Source organism: Dufourea novaeangliae, unplaced genomic scaffold, assembly GCF_001272555.1.
Source record: "Dufourea novaeangliae isolate 0120121106 unplaced genomic scaffold, ASM127255v1 scaffold177, whole genome shotgun sequence".
Classification (NCBI taxonomy): domain Eukaryota; kingdom Metazoa; phylum Arthropoda; class Insecta; order Hymenoptera; family Halictidae; genus Dufourea; species Dufourea novaeangliae.
In genome coordinates this window covers 3545850-3562899 of record NW_015374070.1, presented here as the reverse complement: position 1 = coordinate 3562899, position 17050 = coordinate 3545850, and the positions used below count along the sequence as shown (strand labels likewise).

The 17050-nt window shown below is 46.7% G+C and overlaps 1 protein-coding gene across 1 annotated transcript in view; it reads left to right on the top strand.

Moving 5' to 3' along the window:
- The window catches only part of LOC107190350 (MOXD1 homolog 2), a 196327-nt gene that overhangs the window by 93842 nt on the left and 85435 nt on the right, over positions 1 to 17050 (top strand). Inside the window, exon 2 of the mRNA XM_015579144.1 lies at positions 1449 to 1727. Within this exon, the coding sequence (XP_015434630.1) occupies positions 1476 to 1727 (252 nt within the window). The 5' untranslated portion in view covers positions 1449 to 1475. The remainder of the gene's footprint in view (positions 1 to 1448; positions 1728 to 17050) is intronic.

Below are 17050 nucleotides of genomic sequence, written 5' to 3'. Positions count from 1 at the left end.
CTACTCGAAGCCCCTTAAACTAGAATCTTTCTACATTTCCAGAAACCCTCTAATTTTCGAACCACATACTTTAATCGCCAGATCTGCCACGTTATAATCGCGTAAAGGTCCACTCGAAGAAATGAATCAGTCGAGGCGTGTCCGCCGGATTAAACGGGGAACAGACAGGAATTTTCAAGCGGTGACTTAATTTTCCGGGGGTGAGACCTAACCCATTCTCGACGTGCTCTCTCTCCACCTCTCTGCCAATCTCCAGGCGGCAAGTGGGGCGAGCAACGGGGGACGATAAAGAGGTTAATACGGTTTTATGTGGGCGAACGGGTGAAAATACCGACGGGCATGGGTTGGAGTGCGCGTACGTACATGGTAGCGCGCCCTTAACCGCGATAAAACGGGTCGCACAACGAAACAGGAAAGATCTCGGCCTGGCAACAACCGGTCCGTGTAGCGTCGTGCCGTTTACGCTTTAAAAGGGGGGAAGGGTTGGGGGACGTTCGCCTGATCCGTGCATCGCGCGGGAACGACGCGGTTAATGGCGAAACCGGGAGGTTGTTAAAATATTGAACGGAAATATGGGCTCGCAGCCGTCTATGGCCACGTAAAACTTCTAAATAAACGCCTAACGATCAACCATGCGGCGTGGAAACGCGAGTTTACCGGTACCCTGCGTTCGACCGTCGATGGGGACGCTCGGCATCGATACACGTCGGTCCCCGTGTTAAGGACCGCGAGGATCGCTGAGCCCTTGGAAAAATTGCTGCGTTAACGGCGTTTCTCAAAAGGGAAGGGGGTTCGTTCTACCGTGTAAGGATTCGAAGCACTTGTAATTGCGGCGTTAAGGTTGTTACGGAAGCGGCTAGTCGACGCTCCGCTGCTTGCAAATTGGTGAGCCAGGAGGTTAGGATGTGTGCAAGGTGTTTAAATAGCATGGATTTTGTTGCCTGTGGAAATGTGCGTTCCTTTTTTTTTTATTGGATTACTTTTGGACTTGTAATCTTATCGTTTTTTTTGCACAGAAGTTGCCCGAGTTAATTACAAAAATTTCCCCGCATAAAAACATGAGAATATAATACCTGGTGGTGTGGTCGTAAGTTATTTTCATTGTATTCATTGTGATCTGTGTTAAACATGGTCAATCATCGTCAATCATATTTGTGATATAGTAGTTCATTCCGCGTGAATTATTCTAAAGGCTCCCTTAGACGATACGATTTGTATTACGACATACATAGCTTCGGGGGTTGGAACTGTCTTTCAGACGATCGAAGCGACGTATGTTGTACCAGCAGTCGTACAACAAATCATGTCGTGTATGGGCCGCTTGAAAGTGTTAGCACGGTCTCCAACATATAATTTACGTTAGTTTTCCGTCTAATAGTAACAAGTCTTATTACTTCTTTACAGTCTCGACTGGCTGACTAACGAGCACACGTTTCCTCTGATTGCAGATGTTTTGAAGCGGATCGGTCGCAAAGATGAAGGCCGTAATCGCGTCGTGTTTCCTCCTCACCCTCGTCAACGGCGTTCTCTCCGTCGAGTGGAAACACAGCGCCGCCTTGGACAATAACTTCTTGGTTCTTTGGACGCCCGGCGAGAACGATGTTATGTTCGAGATTCAAGTGAAAACTCTCGGCTACGTGGGTCTCGGTTTCACCAAGGACGACGACAGGGTTGGCGCTGACATGGTCATCGGATGGGTGGACAACAACGGACAGCTCCATCTCCAGGTAAGTGTCCTTAAGGGATCGCACTAGTTCGTGGAAAAGCTCTTGTTCGTTTCTGGAACGGTCGAATTTCCGTCGATTTTCTCGGAAGCTCTTGCGCTGGCACGAAATTATCCACATCTATAGGTCCGTGGATATAATGCACGGAGGTAAAAGAACGAGACAGAGAGACCAAAAAAAAAAAAAAAGAAACGCTCCCACGTAATTATCGTCCCTAGTTTCGTCGACCAATGTGTATCGAGGACGATCGTCCCGCAGAAACGATTACTTTCACCCTGTACACGTTCTAGCAAGATTATATTCATTTCCCGAACGTCGACGTGGAATAATTTCAACTAATTACTCTTATGCTACCGATCCCGATGCGTCGAACGTTGCGGTGCATCGGTCTGGAATACACACCGTGGGGCCCAGTACAGGCCGGGGGAGTTGGAGGAGGAGAAGGAGGAACGCGCATAATGATAGTCCTTTCGGAGATAAGTAATGGGTTTCTCGTTTCGATCGGTGCATCGGATAGTTATCAATCTTACCAACTGAAGCCAGGCGGCCTGTCATTACGCGTGCTCGTCATTTTGTACGACACTCTGTCGTTTTATTTTTCGCGGGAACGATTATCTTGGACAATTTTCAGTCACCGGGGCCCGTATGATGTATTGCTTCTATCGGAGCGGTATCCAAACGTGTTCGGGCAGAAGATCCCGGCATCGCGCGATGATGGAGAGATAACTTTCGACTGGAAAGGACGTGAAAGACTGGAACCACTGAAAAAACGAAAGAAAACTAGAGACATTCGGAATAGCTGTCACGGTTTTGAAACAACAGCGTACTAAGACGAAGATCAACCTGATAAATGTATATCCACAGGTTTCGTCGGAACCGGGGTTCGGTGGAAATATCTTCCGGATCCGTGGAAGTCCTTCAGTTGACAAAGTATAACAAGGGTAAACATCGTCGGTCGGCCGGCTTTCGTTGTGCCAGAGATCGTTTCGAACCGGTTTAATTTCGCTAGAAGAGCCCCACAAAGCGAACGTGCATAGAATTTTGTTCGTGGCTGACAGCGCGCGCGCAGGAGGTTTATTTTCGAGTACTGTTAAATTTAAAACGCCGTTCCATCTGTTGACGCGTACCCTTCTCGAAAACCGGACTCGAGAGGATTACGCGGTATCCTCCCTTTCATCAGCGTTACACGGCTGTTGTCACTTTACCCGGTTCTTCATAACATCGGGGGCCCAGCAGAAAGAGAGATGGATGTGACCATCCTCTCTCTGGTTGTTTTTTTCCCACCTTTTCCAGCGTAGCTTTTCCCGTGACGCAAATGGGACGAACCGGCGTTACACGAGCAACCATGACTCGGTTCCCGGTTTCCGTCTCTGTCGTTTCGACTCTCTCATTTGTAGGTTCGTCGTTGAATATTTCTTTTACAACAAGCCTCTCGCCAACGAGCGCATTTCGCGTCGGTACGTTTCATCATCGCCTACCGGGGTAGGGACGGTGGGCTACTTCGCGGCGGAATTTTCCCCGCGACGACAAATTCGCTTGGCGTCATGCTGCGTCACTGTCAACCTCCCCCTACCACCTACACGCCCGCGACAGATGTTCTTTCTTTTCTGATTACCATCCACGATTAACGACAGCAATTTCGCCCCCGCTAAACCCTTCGCCGTGGAGACCGGCCGTAATTTCTCTTCATCCTGGGTTCACTCTCTGGAGAGTGTTCGCTTTGATCGAAATAGTACCCCTCTTGACTGCAGTGGATTCGAGGTTTGCTTACGTAGGAATCTATACTTCAGACACGAAAAAATTAGTTTCGACAGTGCTTCGAACAAGTAACTCTATAGGGAACATTAGAAAGCATGCTTGGTTATTAAAAATTGATACTCTTGAAAATTCTACTTTTTAGGCAGGTTTCGCTGATTAAGAAGGGATCGATGATTCAGCAAGCTTTTACAATACAACACCAATGCTATAAGGGACACTATAATTGATTGGGGATTATAATAATTCAGAGAATATACGGTCATTCAACGGTGTTCCGCCAGAAGCTCGTTCAGTTTGTGTAGAATGTCGATACGGGTTTTTTCAAGCGTCTCCGACAGGTATCTAGAGTCACGTAAAAGGGTGACATGAAATCCCGGCAATCGACGGAAGTCGGCAGACGTTCGTTGGCCGCGTAAACAGCTCCCTTATTGCCGGCAAGTGTATGATCGGGTCCGGTATCAGCGGCTAGCTAGGGTTCGTGTTATAGAGATCTCTCTCGGTCGTTTCTTCTGAAATGGAAAGGGAGAGACCGTAACAGAAAGGGTGGGATGCAATATAGGAAAGCAATCTTCTCCGGCGACTAGCGCGCACGGATAGCAACCCTGGTCAGAGTGAGAGAGTGGTAGCGATAGGGGTCGGGTGCTTAGGTACATATCTACGTAGGTAGGTAGTCAGGCTGCAGATCGCGTCCGTCTCGCGTGTCCGCAATTTTTCCGGTAGAATCGTTGCCCGCTCGTTCCATAATGCATGCCGTGCCGCGTAATGCTCTATGCGATGCAGCCGTCGCCGGACGTTCTCATACGAGGGAACGACGCCAGGAAGAAAAAGGATGGAAAGACGCGCGCGGGTACGAAAGAGTACGGGGACAAACGGGGGGTTAGAAGGATCGGAAGGACGGTCGAAGGAAAGAGAGAAGGGGATAGAGTTGACGGCCAATGAGAGCGAGAAGGTTTTTCGTTATGATCGTAATCTTAGAACCAGAACAGCCGCGGGGCATCCAGACCAGCCCGGACAACTGACCACACGGACTTCTCTTAGCGTTGCTCTCGATTTCTTGTCCTTATAGATGCCCATTTTACAACCATCCCACCTCCCATCCCCTTAAACTTCCTCCTAACTTTCGAATGCTCCCGTTCCAATCCTACGATTCTTTTCTTCGCGTGGTTTAACCTTTCGCTTCCGGTGCCTCTCTCATCGTGAAATAAACGAACCGAAATTCCGTGCCGTATGGTAACGACGGAACCAGAAAGTGGTTGAAGTAAATAGTTTCTTCGGGTGGTTTTCTCGTTGGCTTTGTTGTTTCTACTTGGGGGTGGAGAAAACGAAGTTAATGGTAATTGATCGAAATGGAGGTGGTCCAGCACTCCAATCAGTTTACGGTTTCTTTCGTACTCGATCAAACGGTATCGAATCCTGTTTTTAGATGCGGTTGCTTTTCACTCGGCTTTGTTATGGTTATTACCAGACCACGTGAAGGACAAACGGGCGTAACGTGTTCGATAAGACGAATCGAAGTTGATTAAAGATCTACGGTTGATACACTTGCCGGTTCTAGACTCTGGGCGGCTGTTGTGCGCTAAACCACTTCGGCTATCCGCCGTCTCTTCGACCCAGCTGAATTCAATTTTCCTGGTCTCTAATTCTTTTATTCGCTTCGTTTAACTTCCCTGTTCCGTTCGACACGTCGTTTCACGGCGGATCCGTGGCTCCATGTTTATTTAAAGTTTTCTCCACCTGGAATGCTTCTCGAACGAACGACTGCGCTGTAAGTCAACCGAGGATTCGTTTTATTAAACAGTTCCGATTCGGCATTTTGCGAAAATAAGGTATTACTTATCTGTCGTCTATTTCAGTACCGTGCAATATACAGTAGATATAACAATTCGGTTAGTTTCTCCTTTTCCTCATTATTCAGTATCGATCTTGGCTCTTTGATCATTCCGAGAAACTGTCGAAGACGTGAATTTCAAATAATTCAAACCAGCCTGCAAGTCCACCAGTGTCGCGAGAAATTGAGTTTTCATTCCGATCGAAAGATCTCTTCTCAAACGTGGTAAGAGGAAACTAGTATTCCATGCATAACCGTTCCCAAAGAATAGACGGAAAAATAGTACGTATCCCGATACGTACATATTACTTAGGCGATAGGTCGGCGGGTGGTGGTGGCTAAATTCTAATTTAAATTCCGGCGGGTTTAGATCGGAATAGATTCTGTATGCAAGGAACGCGCGCTCGGTAGTATCGCGGGTTCGACGTCGGGCCACGTTGGGCAACGTCCAAAATATCGCGTTCCTTTGTTCACCACCCACCCTAGTTCAGTCGAGTATCCCAGACCAGGTCCCCATCCCACCGTCTGTCGGTTCCACCGGCGGATTAAAAAATTTCCACGGCGAATTAGAAAACGCTATTTACCCAACCATCGTCTGAACCCCGCTCGTTAATGGATTTCTCGAGCAAGTGTTTCCTCCTCCGACGAAAATATGCATCGTGGAGGGTAGGGGGGTTGGGATTGTACGGTCTCGCCTTTCGCGGCATTTTCCATCCCTTGCCTGCCGGCCTTTTTTCAGCCACTTTACCCGACTGCAGTGGCGAACCGCCGACAATGCCGGAATAGGGAATTTCATTCCGCGGCGAAACGTCGCTTCTCGTTTTTTCCTCGACGAAGCACGCCCCCTCCCTGTACTGCATCCCTGGTCCTGCACCGTGATTACATTCGAGACTCCACTCGACGTGCGTGCGCGCGACGAGGTAGCGTAGAACGCGTCGCGAGGATACCGAAATTAACTACAGCGCAAGATCTCATTACCATTTCGCCGGCAGGCTCGTTCGCCCGCGAGGTGTCGTACCCCGTGCCGCCGTGGGATTGGCTGAACCGATACGCGCCAACGAGTTTTTCGCGCGATCTACCGTCTCCCTCCGCGCTATACTTTTCTTTTCGATCCTCGGTGTATGTATATACCGAGGCCAAGACGCTCGACTAAACCTGGAGAACGATTTATCATGCTGCATTATTTATCCGAGTGTCAGCCGCAACCACCCCAGAAGCATTCTCGGTGTTTCTCGCTACCTGGGCGCTGTGCTCCATATGAGTCGTTAAATATTAACCATCGCCCCCGGCATTCGCTCCACCTCCCGCGTTTTCATTCTTTCGCGCGCCTCTGTTCGCCTGGTCTGCTGCTTGGAATCTCCACGGAAACGCGTGTCCCACTCTAGTATCCGTACGATGCAAGATTCCGTTGAGCGGCAGAAAATACGCGGGAGAATTAAAAACGGAATGAATTCTCGTAATCCTCTGGAATAGCATTGTCGCGGTGAACATTGTCAAACAGTAGGAAAGGGGGGGGGGTTGTGGTCGAAAGAACGCGACGAAATACAGAAACAATGACTAGCGGCTGGCCGATCGCGCGTTCGCTTTGAAACCTGGACAGAGTGGTGGAAAAATAACGTTTTTCAACCCCTGATTCCGTCGTAGGATGGAGGAGAGGCACGGGAAGAATTCCCGGTTATTTGCGAACGCGTATGTTCGCATTCAATTCCATTCGATGTCCGCAAACACGTTTTGTGCCGAGAGGTGCACAACGCCAGGGTACAACGCTAACCGGACCGCGACGTACGTGTGCGTTCCGACTGTTTTGGTGAATAAATGATATGTTTAGTAATACCGGCGTCGCAGTGCGCTTACTCGCGCCGGCATTCACGAGTCAGGGGAACGCCGTGGACCGGACAAATAGTCGGAACGGACGAATAAATCGAGAAAGGAAAAAGGAAGGGCACGGGGATTTACGAGGCCGATCGGTGGTTCGTTGTAAACGGTGTAATTTTCGATTCCCGTGTCGATTGTACCGTGAATACAAAGGAAACACGATATTAGCAACGATGGTGGACTCTGTTAGGAATTGTAATCGACAATGAGGAATACACTCTGCTTTTTACTCCTGTAGCAATTTCGAATCGTTGGATCGGTTCCAGTGTATAAAAGGCGCCTTACAATCTGACATATATACGTTTGTATTCAAATGCGATTAGTTCAGTTCCACTCGTATTGCATTATTTTCAGACACATTATGGTAAAATGGTCCATCCAAAAACGGGGAGGACATGATCAGGCTTCCAAGGATGAAACGTGTACAGTAAATCATCGATGAGTGGTCGAAGATACCTCGGCACCGAGTGTTCAGTCATCATCCTCATCACTGGGCGTTTAACTGGTTCCACGGGGGACCCACTCAGTGGTCGGGCGACGTCTGAACACTCACAATCAGTGCCGAGTAGCTTTCGATCACTAATCGATGATTTACTGTATCGTTCAAATTTCAGTGTGCAGTAGACTCACGATAACTGTCTGCTGGTTAAATGCTCGTTAGAAATGTCTCGCTGCGGAACACCCACCACGAAAAAAATAAACAGACTATCACACACAACAAAAATCCTCCGAACCACCGTATGAAACTTCCAATACTTCCCACTCAACCCCCCGCGAATCCTCGATTGCGTTCAATTTCGCACATTGCAACCGACTGCCATCAATTCCTCCTGGCGTGCTCGTTTAAAATCTCCACGAACTGTCGGTTGTTCTATTTTTTTTTTACTTTTTCGAGAACGCTACTGGCGGCGTATAAAATCACCGGCGCGCGTCTGGGACTCGGTCGTGCTGGCATCGATAAAAAGAAAAGGAGTCGGCCTGAATGGAAAAAACTGGGTGATGGGGGGGGGGGGTGGAAGGATGATAAAAATACCGAAGCTCGCGAAAGTGCTTAACGACGAACGTGCAGCGTTCTTGCGTAAAAATGCTTGCGGTGCATCTGCACACAGGCGGGGCTCTCCGTTGCTGCGCCCGATGCACGAGAGGGGGATTGGAGGGGCCTCTATAACTGCGCGCGGAGGCTATTCCCAAGGCAGTTCTACCATGGGAGCACCCCGATGCGATTTTACCCATCGTAAATAGGATTCAGCGTAAATGCAGTTACGTGTACAGAAGCGAACGTTCACGTGAATGTTGTGTCGCGACACACTGTTTAAAAGTACACTCCCCTCGCGACATACCCATACGCTGGTTCCCGTCTACCATATCTGCGCGATACTCCCATTTCGCGAACCAAATCTGTGCGCGACGATAAGGGGTGTGTAATTGCGGTAAATGCAGATCGCCTTTCTGATACCCTTCCCACCGACCTCCTTGGTGCATGGTGAATAAATCCTTTGTTTCTAACTACGTTCTCTGTCTCTCTCGTTAGTAGGTCAGAACGGCGGTCGCGATTTCCAGGCTTCATCACCTCGGGGGTGGTGATTTCGCTGAGCATTAGTCGCCTCCGTTTCGCCGAGCCGCGATTTCTCATGGATTCTCCTTGGAAAGTCGGCTTTTCGTTGAAATTGGATGAAGTATGTTATATTATAAATAAGATTATTTAAAAGTTCTCTGTACAGTCGAGAGCTCTCGGTGAATTAATATCATTTTCGAAATGGCGTTTGCGCTGTCTGTTATAAATACGACCTGGTATTTTTCAACGTAATGTATTTTATTGCATTATCGAGCTGTTGCAACGAATCGTTGAATTTATTGCAAAGCGTGTCACGGTTTCGTAATGACCGACAAAATTAGTCGGATATAAACGAAAAAAGGAGAAATGATTGTTTCCGTAATTACCTCTATGACGCGTGGTTTTCACGTGTTTATTTAACTCGGAAAAATTCGGCAACTACCGTGGTAATGTTTACAGAGCGCCGCGCATCCACGTCGATAAGCTTCGTGAAAATTTTTGAGGCCACAGGGTCGAGCTAGTCCGCTTGAAAATTGTACGAGTTACGACCGTGAGCCGTGTTTACTTTTTCCTTTATTTTTTGCTGTTCATGCGTTCCGCCTATCGAGGTCGCGTCGGAATGGACAGGAATTCGGGGTATAACGAAACAATCAATACAATCCGCCGGAGTATGCAACATTTAATATCGTTGCTTCGTTTGCTTTGGCCCTCCCCCTGTGTTGCATGTACGCCGCTCTTGCAGACTTCCCATGGCTGTCCTTCGACGAGCAGTCGAATCCTCTTTCGCGCGGATTCAATGAATTCCGGATCGAAAGAGGTTCCAGTTAATGCTCGTGGTTGGAAATAATTGATAAGATTGCGACCAGAGTATTAGGATAACTCCATCGGTCGTTCGAACATCGAAAAAAAAATCGGAGAGATCAATTCTTTTTCCATTCTCCCTCTGGCTCTCTTTCTCTCTCGTTCTCTCCATTCTTCTGCCTTTTTTCTCGCGTAATATCGCGGAATCAACGCGAAACGAGGACATGGGAGATGGCGGGGCCTCGGCCGATCACCTTTTTGACGATAAACCTTTTCAGTTAGAGGATTCCATTATTGACTCTGCGCGCAGGGTACTTATCGGATCAGAATAGGAGAGCCGTGTTATAGCATCAGAAATGAAGCCTGGGTGTTTTTCCTCCTCTTCCCCCAACCAACACTCCCGGGTAGAGAGTGGAGAATAGGTGTAAGAGGTTTTTCCGTTGGTAGCTGCCAGACGTCGCCTCGCATGCCGATTCACTTTTCGAGAGGATTCACCCTTCCCTGGCATTCGACGCGGCCACCAGGCTATCGTGGACGCGCGAGCATGGGCGAAATCAAAATTCTCCTTGCAGAGAACTATTTAGGATTCCATCTGTAGACGATATTATCCCCGGTTTTAGAGTCGCGCCTCGAACAAGCACGGACTTTTCGCACTCGAGTAAAATTGAATACCACAAATCACGCGGATTTGTACGTGTGGTGTCCTTGATACTCGTGGCTTTCCTGTAAATAACATTACCCTCGCGCGTGTTTTCAGAAATATTTGAAAGATGAAGAACGATGGAGTGGGGGTAGGAGGCTTCGCAGAGAATAAAAAAAGGACCGGCTACAACACGAGCAAAGAAACTCGCCTTGGAATATCGTCTTTGCGATTCCACGGTTCTCCGGGTTCGCACGAAAGCCAAGTCAAGTATCTTCTGGGCCATTCGTCAAAAGATAATATTGATTTTACAATGAATACAACCGCGAATGAGTCGTTTCGAGCGTTCCAGGTACCTTTTGAAAGAGAAGAGAAAAAAACGGTGTCGTATTTAGCCGGGACGAAAATATTTGCGTTGACGTTTTGCGCGTTATAAATCGTATTATAATGACGCTCGTGATTATGTTCTTAGTGCTCGAGAGGTGTCCGAAAGAAGTGGCGCATAATGGCATTCAGAGTGGTGGGGTTTTGTAGTCGCGAAATATATGTGCCCCAAGAACGGCACCGTGGAAGTCTCTCTCTCTCTCTCTCTCTCTCTCTCTCTCTCTCTCTCTTTCTTCTCTGTACAAGAGTCGCTTCAAAAGATTCTCGGCCCCGCAGCCATGCCTCGCATGCTGATTCGTCTTCCGACGTCTTTTGGGAGCAGTTCGGCGCCCGGGGCTTCGTCTAGACTCTCGAGACGAGATTACTCAGACCCAAATCCTTCCGAGAAGGACCATTTAAATCTTAAAATTCAAACGAGTATCTCCTCGAACGATTTTAATGGTGCTAATACGATTCTCAATGCGATTTAACGCAAGACGCGAATCGAATTAACTCGTTTCTCGTAGCGTCCCGCGTCCAGAAACAGAGACAATATAAACGGAGGGGGAAGGTAATAATTAATTCTGATCGTCGATGGCGCGGGCGGACCAATTCGGTGGGTTCGAGAATATTGATTTTATCAAATTAAACGAACACGACACAGTTGAACAGAGGGATCTTCGAGTTTCTCGGTGGGCCGGTCGTCGTGTAACCACGCCTACTCTATTTTCGGAGGCAGAAAAATGTTTCTGGGATGAAGCTGGCTTTCGAGTCGGACGAGACAGGTTATCATTTATAATACAAACGGAGATGTGAAAGGTATTTCAAGAATACTAACTCTTCTTAAAGTGGTATCGTGCAGATTCTTTTATTAGTCGACCAAAAACATTTGACACGAGTACAGAGCATTTAACTGTGACATTCGTTGAATCGAATAATTTAGGTTTCCACATGTCAAAACGGGGACAGTAACCATGTATCCGGTGAAGTGTCTCAAACTTGTTTGTAGTGGACCTTAAAAGAACCATGGGGAAGTTTTTTGTTTTTACCGATATTCAGTTCTACAAGGTGAAACCAGCCTTCAAAAGTTCACGTATGTTTTCCTATTTTTCAGTATATTTAAAAACTGTAGTAGATATCAAAAAACTCTCAGCATAAAAATTTAATGGCTTCTTATGCTCTCTAAATCTGTGCAATGAACTATTAAACATTTTTAACAATTTCATTACACAATTTTCTAAAGAATAAAAAAGCCATTAAAATTTTCATTGTAACATTTTCTTCTGTCCATTATAGTTTTCAAGACATATTGAAATATAAGAAAACACACATGAACCTTCAAGGGGTGGTTTTATGCTGAAGAACCGAATTTCAGCAGAAACGAAAAATGGCCAGATGCTTCTGTCGAGGTCTCCGACAAACCTGCGGAGTTTAAAAAAAAAAATCGGAACATTAGAGGTACCCAAGTTCCCTTATAAGCAGTACAGTGTTATTTTTTTCCCTCCCAATGAAACGTTACGCAGAATATAAATGTAGTTACGAGATCAGAGATTACAAAATTGCTACCTCAGACAGATTGAGTGCCGGTAATTGCACGGGTGGGGACCCCGACTCTTCATAAAATCCTCTAGCCGCGACAAGATTTAAAATACGAGACGCGTAAATCTCGGTAGTTCCTCGGTGCGCGCAACGCACCGGCAGAAAAAAAGGATCTCGAGGCCAAGAAGACGCGCAGGACGGTAGAGATAGAGAGGCACGTACCGCTCCCTCATTATGCGGAGCGTACTTCACCGTTCTCCCCGCAATTCCACGGAACAAATATCGTTTTCGCCGCAGCGTGAAGCGACTACGGGGGCAGCGTACGGGCTCTTCACTCTCTTTCTTTCTCTCTCCGTTCTCCCGCGGGTTTATTAAAAGTCCGTGGAAGCGAAGCGAGGAGGAGTGTGTCGTGGCCGTGAAATCGCGGGTTGTCGTGTCCTGTGTGTGTTTGTGTGTGCACATGAAACCGTGTCCTCCGTGCGGATCCGTCGGCTTCCGTTCCATCTGTATCGCGCCTGGTGGCGGCGGCGCGTTTTAGTGCTGTCATAAAGTTTTATACGGTCCAGCGTAGCGGCGCGAGCCGCCGCCCGCGTCATTCCGAGTGAACGATGAAGATCCCCCGGGCGTGCCAGACAGTTCGAAGGGAAGCAATCGTCTGGACGAAGAAAACAATAAAACAACGGAATGGAACGTAACAGAGAGGTGGGAGGGACGAAGAGGCTCTGAAGTCTAGGAGCACACATTGCTGCCGATGATGCAGCGCGTTTCGTTTCACGAATATCCATAGATAGGTATTATAATGCATTCGTTCTCCACGTCGATGGCCTGTCCACCATGAATGGGCGCTAGGCTCGAGCCTAGGCTACTTTCTCGGTGGGGACTTCGATGGGCTGGACCGATACTGTCAGAACTCCGGTGAATTGGGGGCGTGAACGGCCCGGACACTCTGCTGCGACCGCTCTGACACGGACGATTATCTGTCCAACTTCCTCTCGAGCTGATGCGCGTGACTGGTGGTTAACGATTTTTAACGAGGCTTTTCTGACCGCAGGATCAGGTTGTAGTAACTTTTGCTCGTTACACCGATAAGAGCCGCCATTGATGCGCGGATATTATTAAATTATTGTTAATTCGATGGTAACTCAGGAGGGCCGCGTTTAAGCTCGGATTAAAAATTTTTGTGGTCCGTAAAACATACAATAAAAGACATAATTCCTCAAAAACTGAAATTTATTCTAAAAAGCTTAAAATTAAATTGTTTTAAATATCTCTAAGTAACAATGATTTCCAAATAAGTAATGTTACATACAAGACAAACGTCGAAAAGATATTCTTTTAATACTTTTAATTAAAATTTTTTTTTCTTGATTTTAATTTTACAAAATCATTTATTACATCTTCAAAATCGATAGATCGTAATAATTCAGCTTCTACTGCTAAACGTGTTAAGCATAACAACCGATCATTTAACATAGTCGCTCTAAACATATTCTTTATTCTCTTCAATACAGAACACGATCTTTCGGCCTCGCAATTTGCGTTGGGAGTAGTTAGAAATAATCTGCATGCAATATATACATTCAGAAGAACATCAATTAATTGTCGAGATACTATCCAATTCGACATCTTCAAAGGAGACAGTGAATTGTCTTTTCGATCTTGACTTGTCGTGCGATTAGAAAAAAAACCTTCAGATTGTAATTTTAATAATGCAGTGAATTGCTCTAATTAACAAACAAAACTATCCCGTAAATCTTTCGAGTAGATTTTCACTAAATTTAGAGCTTTCATTTGCGTTTCATCTCTGTCTATGGTCAGTTAGTTGCATATAAATCCAAATAAATCAATGATGTGGGTATAAGCTTCACTTCGCTTTTTTAATTCTGATATTAATTTATCAACTATTAAATAAATTTTCTAATTATTTCAAAAGGGAAACAGTAAACAAAAATTCATTCAATTATTTTTTGACATACATAAATGGATGGCTTAGAATGGTGCCCCCCTGGAAAGTACGGCCCGGGGCTATAGCCCCCCTAGCCCCTCCCCCCTTATTCGCGCCAGGCTGCGTTACACGGGCGCTCCTATGCCAGCATCACGCGATATGGTATTATTCGAACGTTAAAATCCGCTGTCATTACTGTCATTCAATTATTAAATTATGCTGTGACCGCAGGATAAACGATCTGACGCGGTGAACACACACACACACACACACACACAAGTACAATCCTATCGGTTGCTTCGGTACATGTCCGCGGATCAGACCATTTTCGAATTGATTGCGAATTTCGAGCTCGATGGGGTTCTTGGTGAACACGGTGTTGTTCGAGCCCTATACAGCGGGGAAAATTATTTTCATGAACATGTCGTTCTTTGACAACACATCGTTGCCTCGTTTCGTTATAAACGAATTCGAAGAAGCTTATGGATTATCGAACGTCATTATCGAGCTATAATTGCCCTGATAGTTTGTCTATTTCGGGGTGCATTATGCGAGCCGGATTATCGTATTTTATGAAGCTGTTGCCGCGGCAAAGGTCAACGGAGTTTGGCATTGGTTTACGCGAAGTAACTATTTAATGACAATTTATACTATTCCGTGTATTCGTTGCATTAATACGCTGAGGACCGGTTCGTAATGATCCACGTTGTCACGAATCCGCGGTAGTCCCTCGTAAATACATCGGTTTGTTATCAGCGACTGATACGACTCCGACAACTGATTCGATACGTATGCAGATTCGTAGACACGTGGACGCATAGTTATTGAGCCGTGAAATACGACACGCCGATAAATAACAGTAACTAACGATCGCCGATCATGCCGAAATTACGTTTCCATGGACACCGCCCGATCGAAGGTGAAACGAGGAGTGTTCCCTCGTGGCATTGTGGATCACGGTTCAGTATCAGAGACAGGAGATAAGGTTCTTGGAGGGTGAGCTTATTGAATTGGAGAATGCCAATCTGTCTGGATACTTCCATAATTTTAATTCGTTCGGTTGTTATCTGTAATTGGACATACGTTAGGATTATAAGGTCCATCGTGGATAGAGGACAGTCTTCATTGCATAAAACGACTTCTGGAACGTTGTAACACGGACGTGACTGTTCAACGATTTCCAACGAAATCAGCAGCGAAGGTATATACTTCAACGATTTCACAAGACAGAATTTCACTGTCCATTTTCGAGATATGTCCAAGGTTCATTCGTGAACCGAAAGTGTCCATCTGTCAGCCGGTTAAGCACATTATTCCACGATTATTCGGTAGTTCTATGGAGAAATGATCGTAAATGGAGTTTCCTGGTCGATAACGTTTTGCGGGTATCATTCTTCGAGGATCGCTAATTAGTCGAAATTAGATGTCGTTAGGTAAGTCTCGGGGTCCAGGGAGGAAAACGAGAATTCGGCGAAACGGTGGATTCAATGCCGTTGGAGGGTGAAAGTTGGCTGGGGTCGGTTAAACGGGCGCAACTTCTATTGGTTCTTTGGAGGGACGGTAGAATTCATCGATTGTGTTGTGGCTAATCCAATTACTGATACGGGCTTTGTCTTTTAGACCGTTGTCTGCCGCTATGTGTCTTCCTAATGGGGGTCGATTCTTTAAACAAAGCCAATAAACGCTGGGCGCTTTTAATTTCCAATTCCACGCAACCCACCCTCCCTGGGGCCCTTCGTCCGCAAATCACCGAATTAAAAAACAAAAAGGGAACCCAGGACTTATTGTGATCCTTTTGATTTCTCTGCGTAATTATGAGCTCGTCGCGTAAGAGGATTAACCGACTCATCCTTCGGGGTTCGTTGCAGGAAGTAATTGCATTTTTATAAACGGACTGCTCGACTTGTGCTCTGCGTAATACACAAAAAAGAAAAGAATCCTTTCCGTTGCGTCTCTCGCGTTTAATCCTTCGTACTCGCTTTTACGAATTACATTCAGAATTGTGCCCGACCAGTCCCCCGCGGGCGTATCCCGGTAATTTCAGTTACCGCGGGTTTCAACGACCGCGAAACAAGGACGAGAAACTAGACGACGTCAATGGAAGAATCGTGGTTGGGGACCGTGAGAATCGTTCGAGAACGGTTCGCGTGAGATGCTCTTCTTCCCGATACGAAAAACCGACTGTTCAGAAGGGATCAGTTTCGATCTTATTGCACTTAGCCGAGAGAACATTTTAAATATCGTCGTCGTCGTCGTGTTCGACGAGGATCCGTCACACGAAACAAGCTGAAGACTTTCACCGGTGACCGAGCGTAGCCGTGCACGAGTGTTGACGTTCCTCGAGTGGTTGACAGGGGGCCAAAGTCTATGGAACACCGGAGACATCGCCATTTTCTCGTGTCCACATCACCGTCGCGAACCATTCCAACATAGCAACTCGTTCGATCACGTGTTCGAGAGCATCTGACGAAATTACGTCCGAGCGAACACGGTTTCTCATTAAAGTTCACTCGAAGGTGGGAGACCGGGTTATTCCGCGAAAGGGATTAATGACAAGAGCGACGGTTCAGGATGTCGCGTCGTTCTTCTTTGCCCGGCAAAAATTGCAATGTAAAAACCGATCGTGACGCGTTTGACGCAATTAATCTACTTTTTTTTATCGCACGTCCATCTCGCTTCCAAGGATGGATATAATACCCCGTGGCTTAATCTAGTAGCGGAAGGATTTCCTCGGAGCGGCGGGTATTTATTTCACTCTCTTGGTAGCTGTCTACATCATCTATCTACTTTATCTCTGTCTCTCTTCCTGACCACGAACTGTATAACGGAGACATCGTTAATAATTGTTTCTCTTGGCCGTCGTTGTCCAGAGGACCGAGGACCACAGGCCAGATCCTCCTAGGTAGTCCGGCCGGTTAAGTGGTCGCCGCGATACAAAGGATCAAATCTGCCAGCTCTTAACGATCCCTGGCTTAGAATGCAATCCCTGGAGGTGAAACTGGCTTACGCGACGCTTGGACAC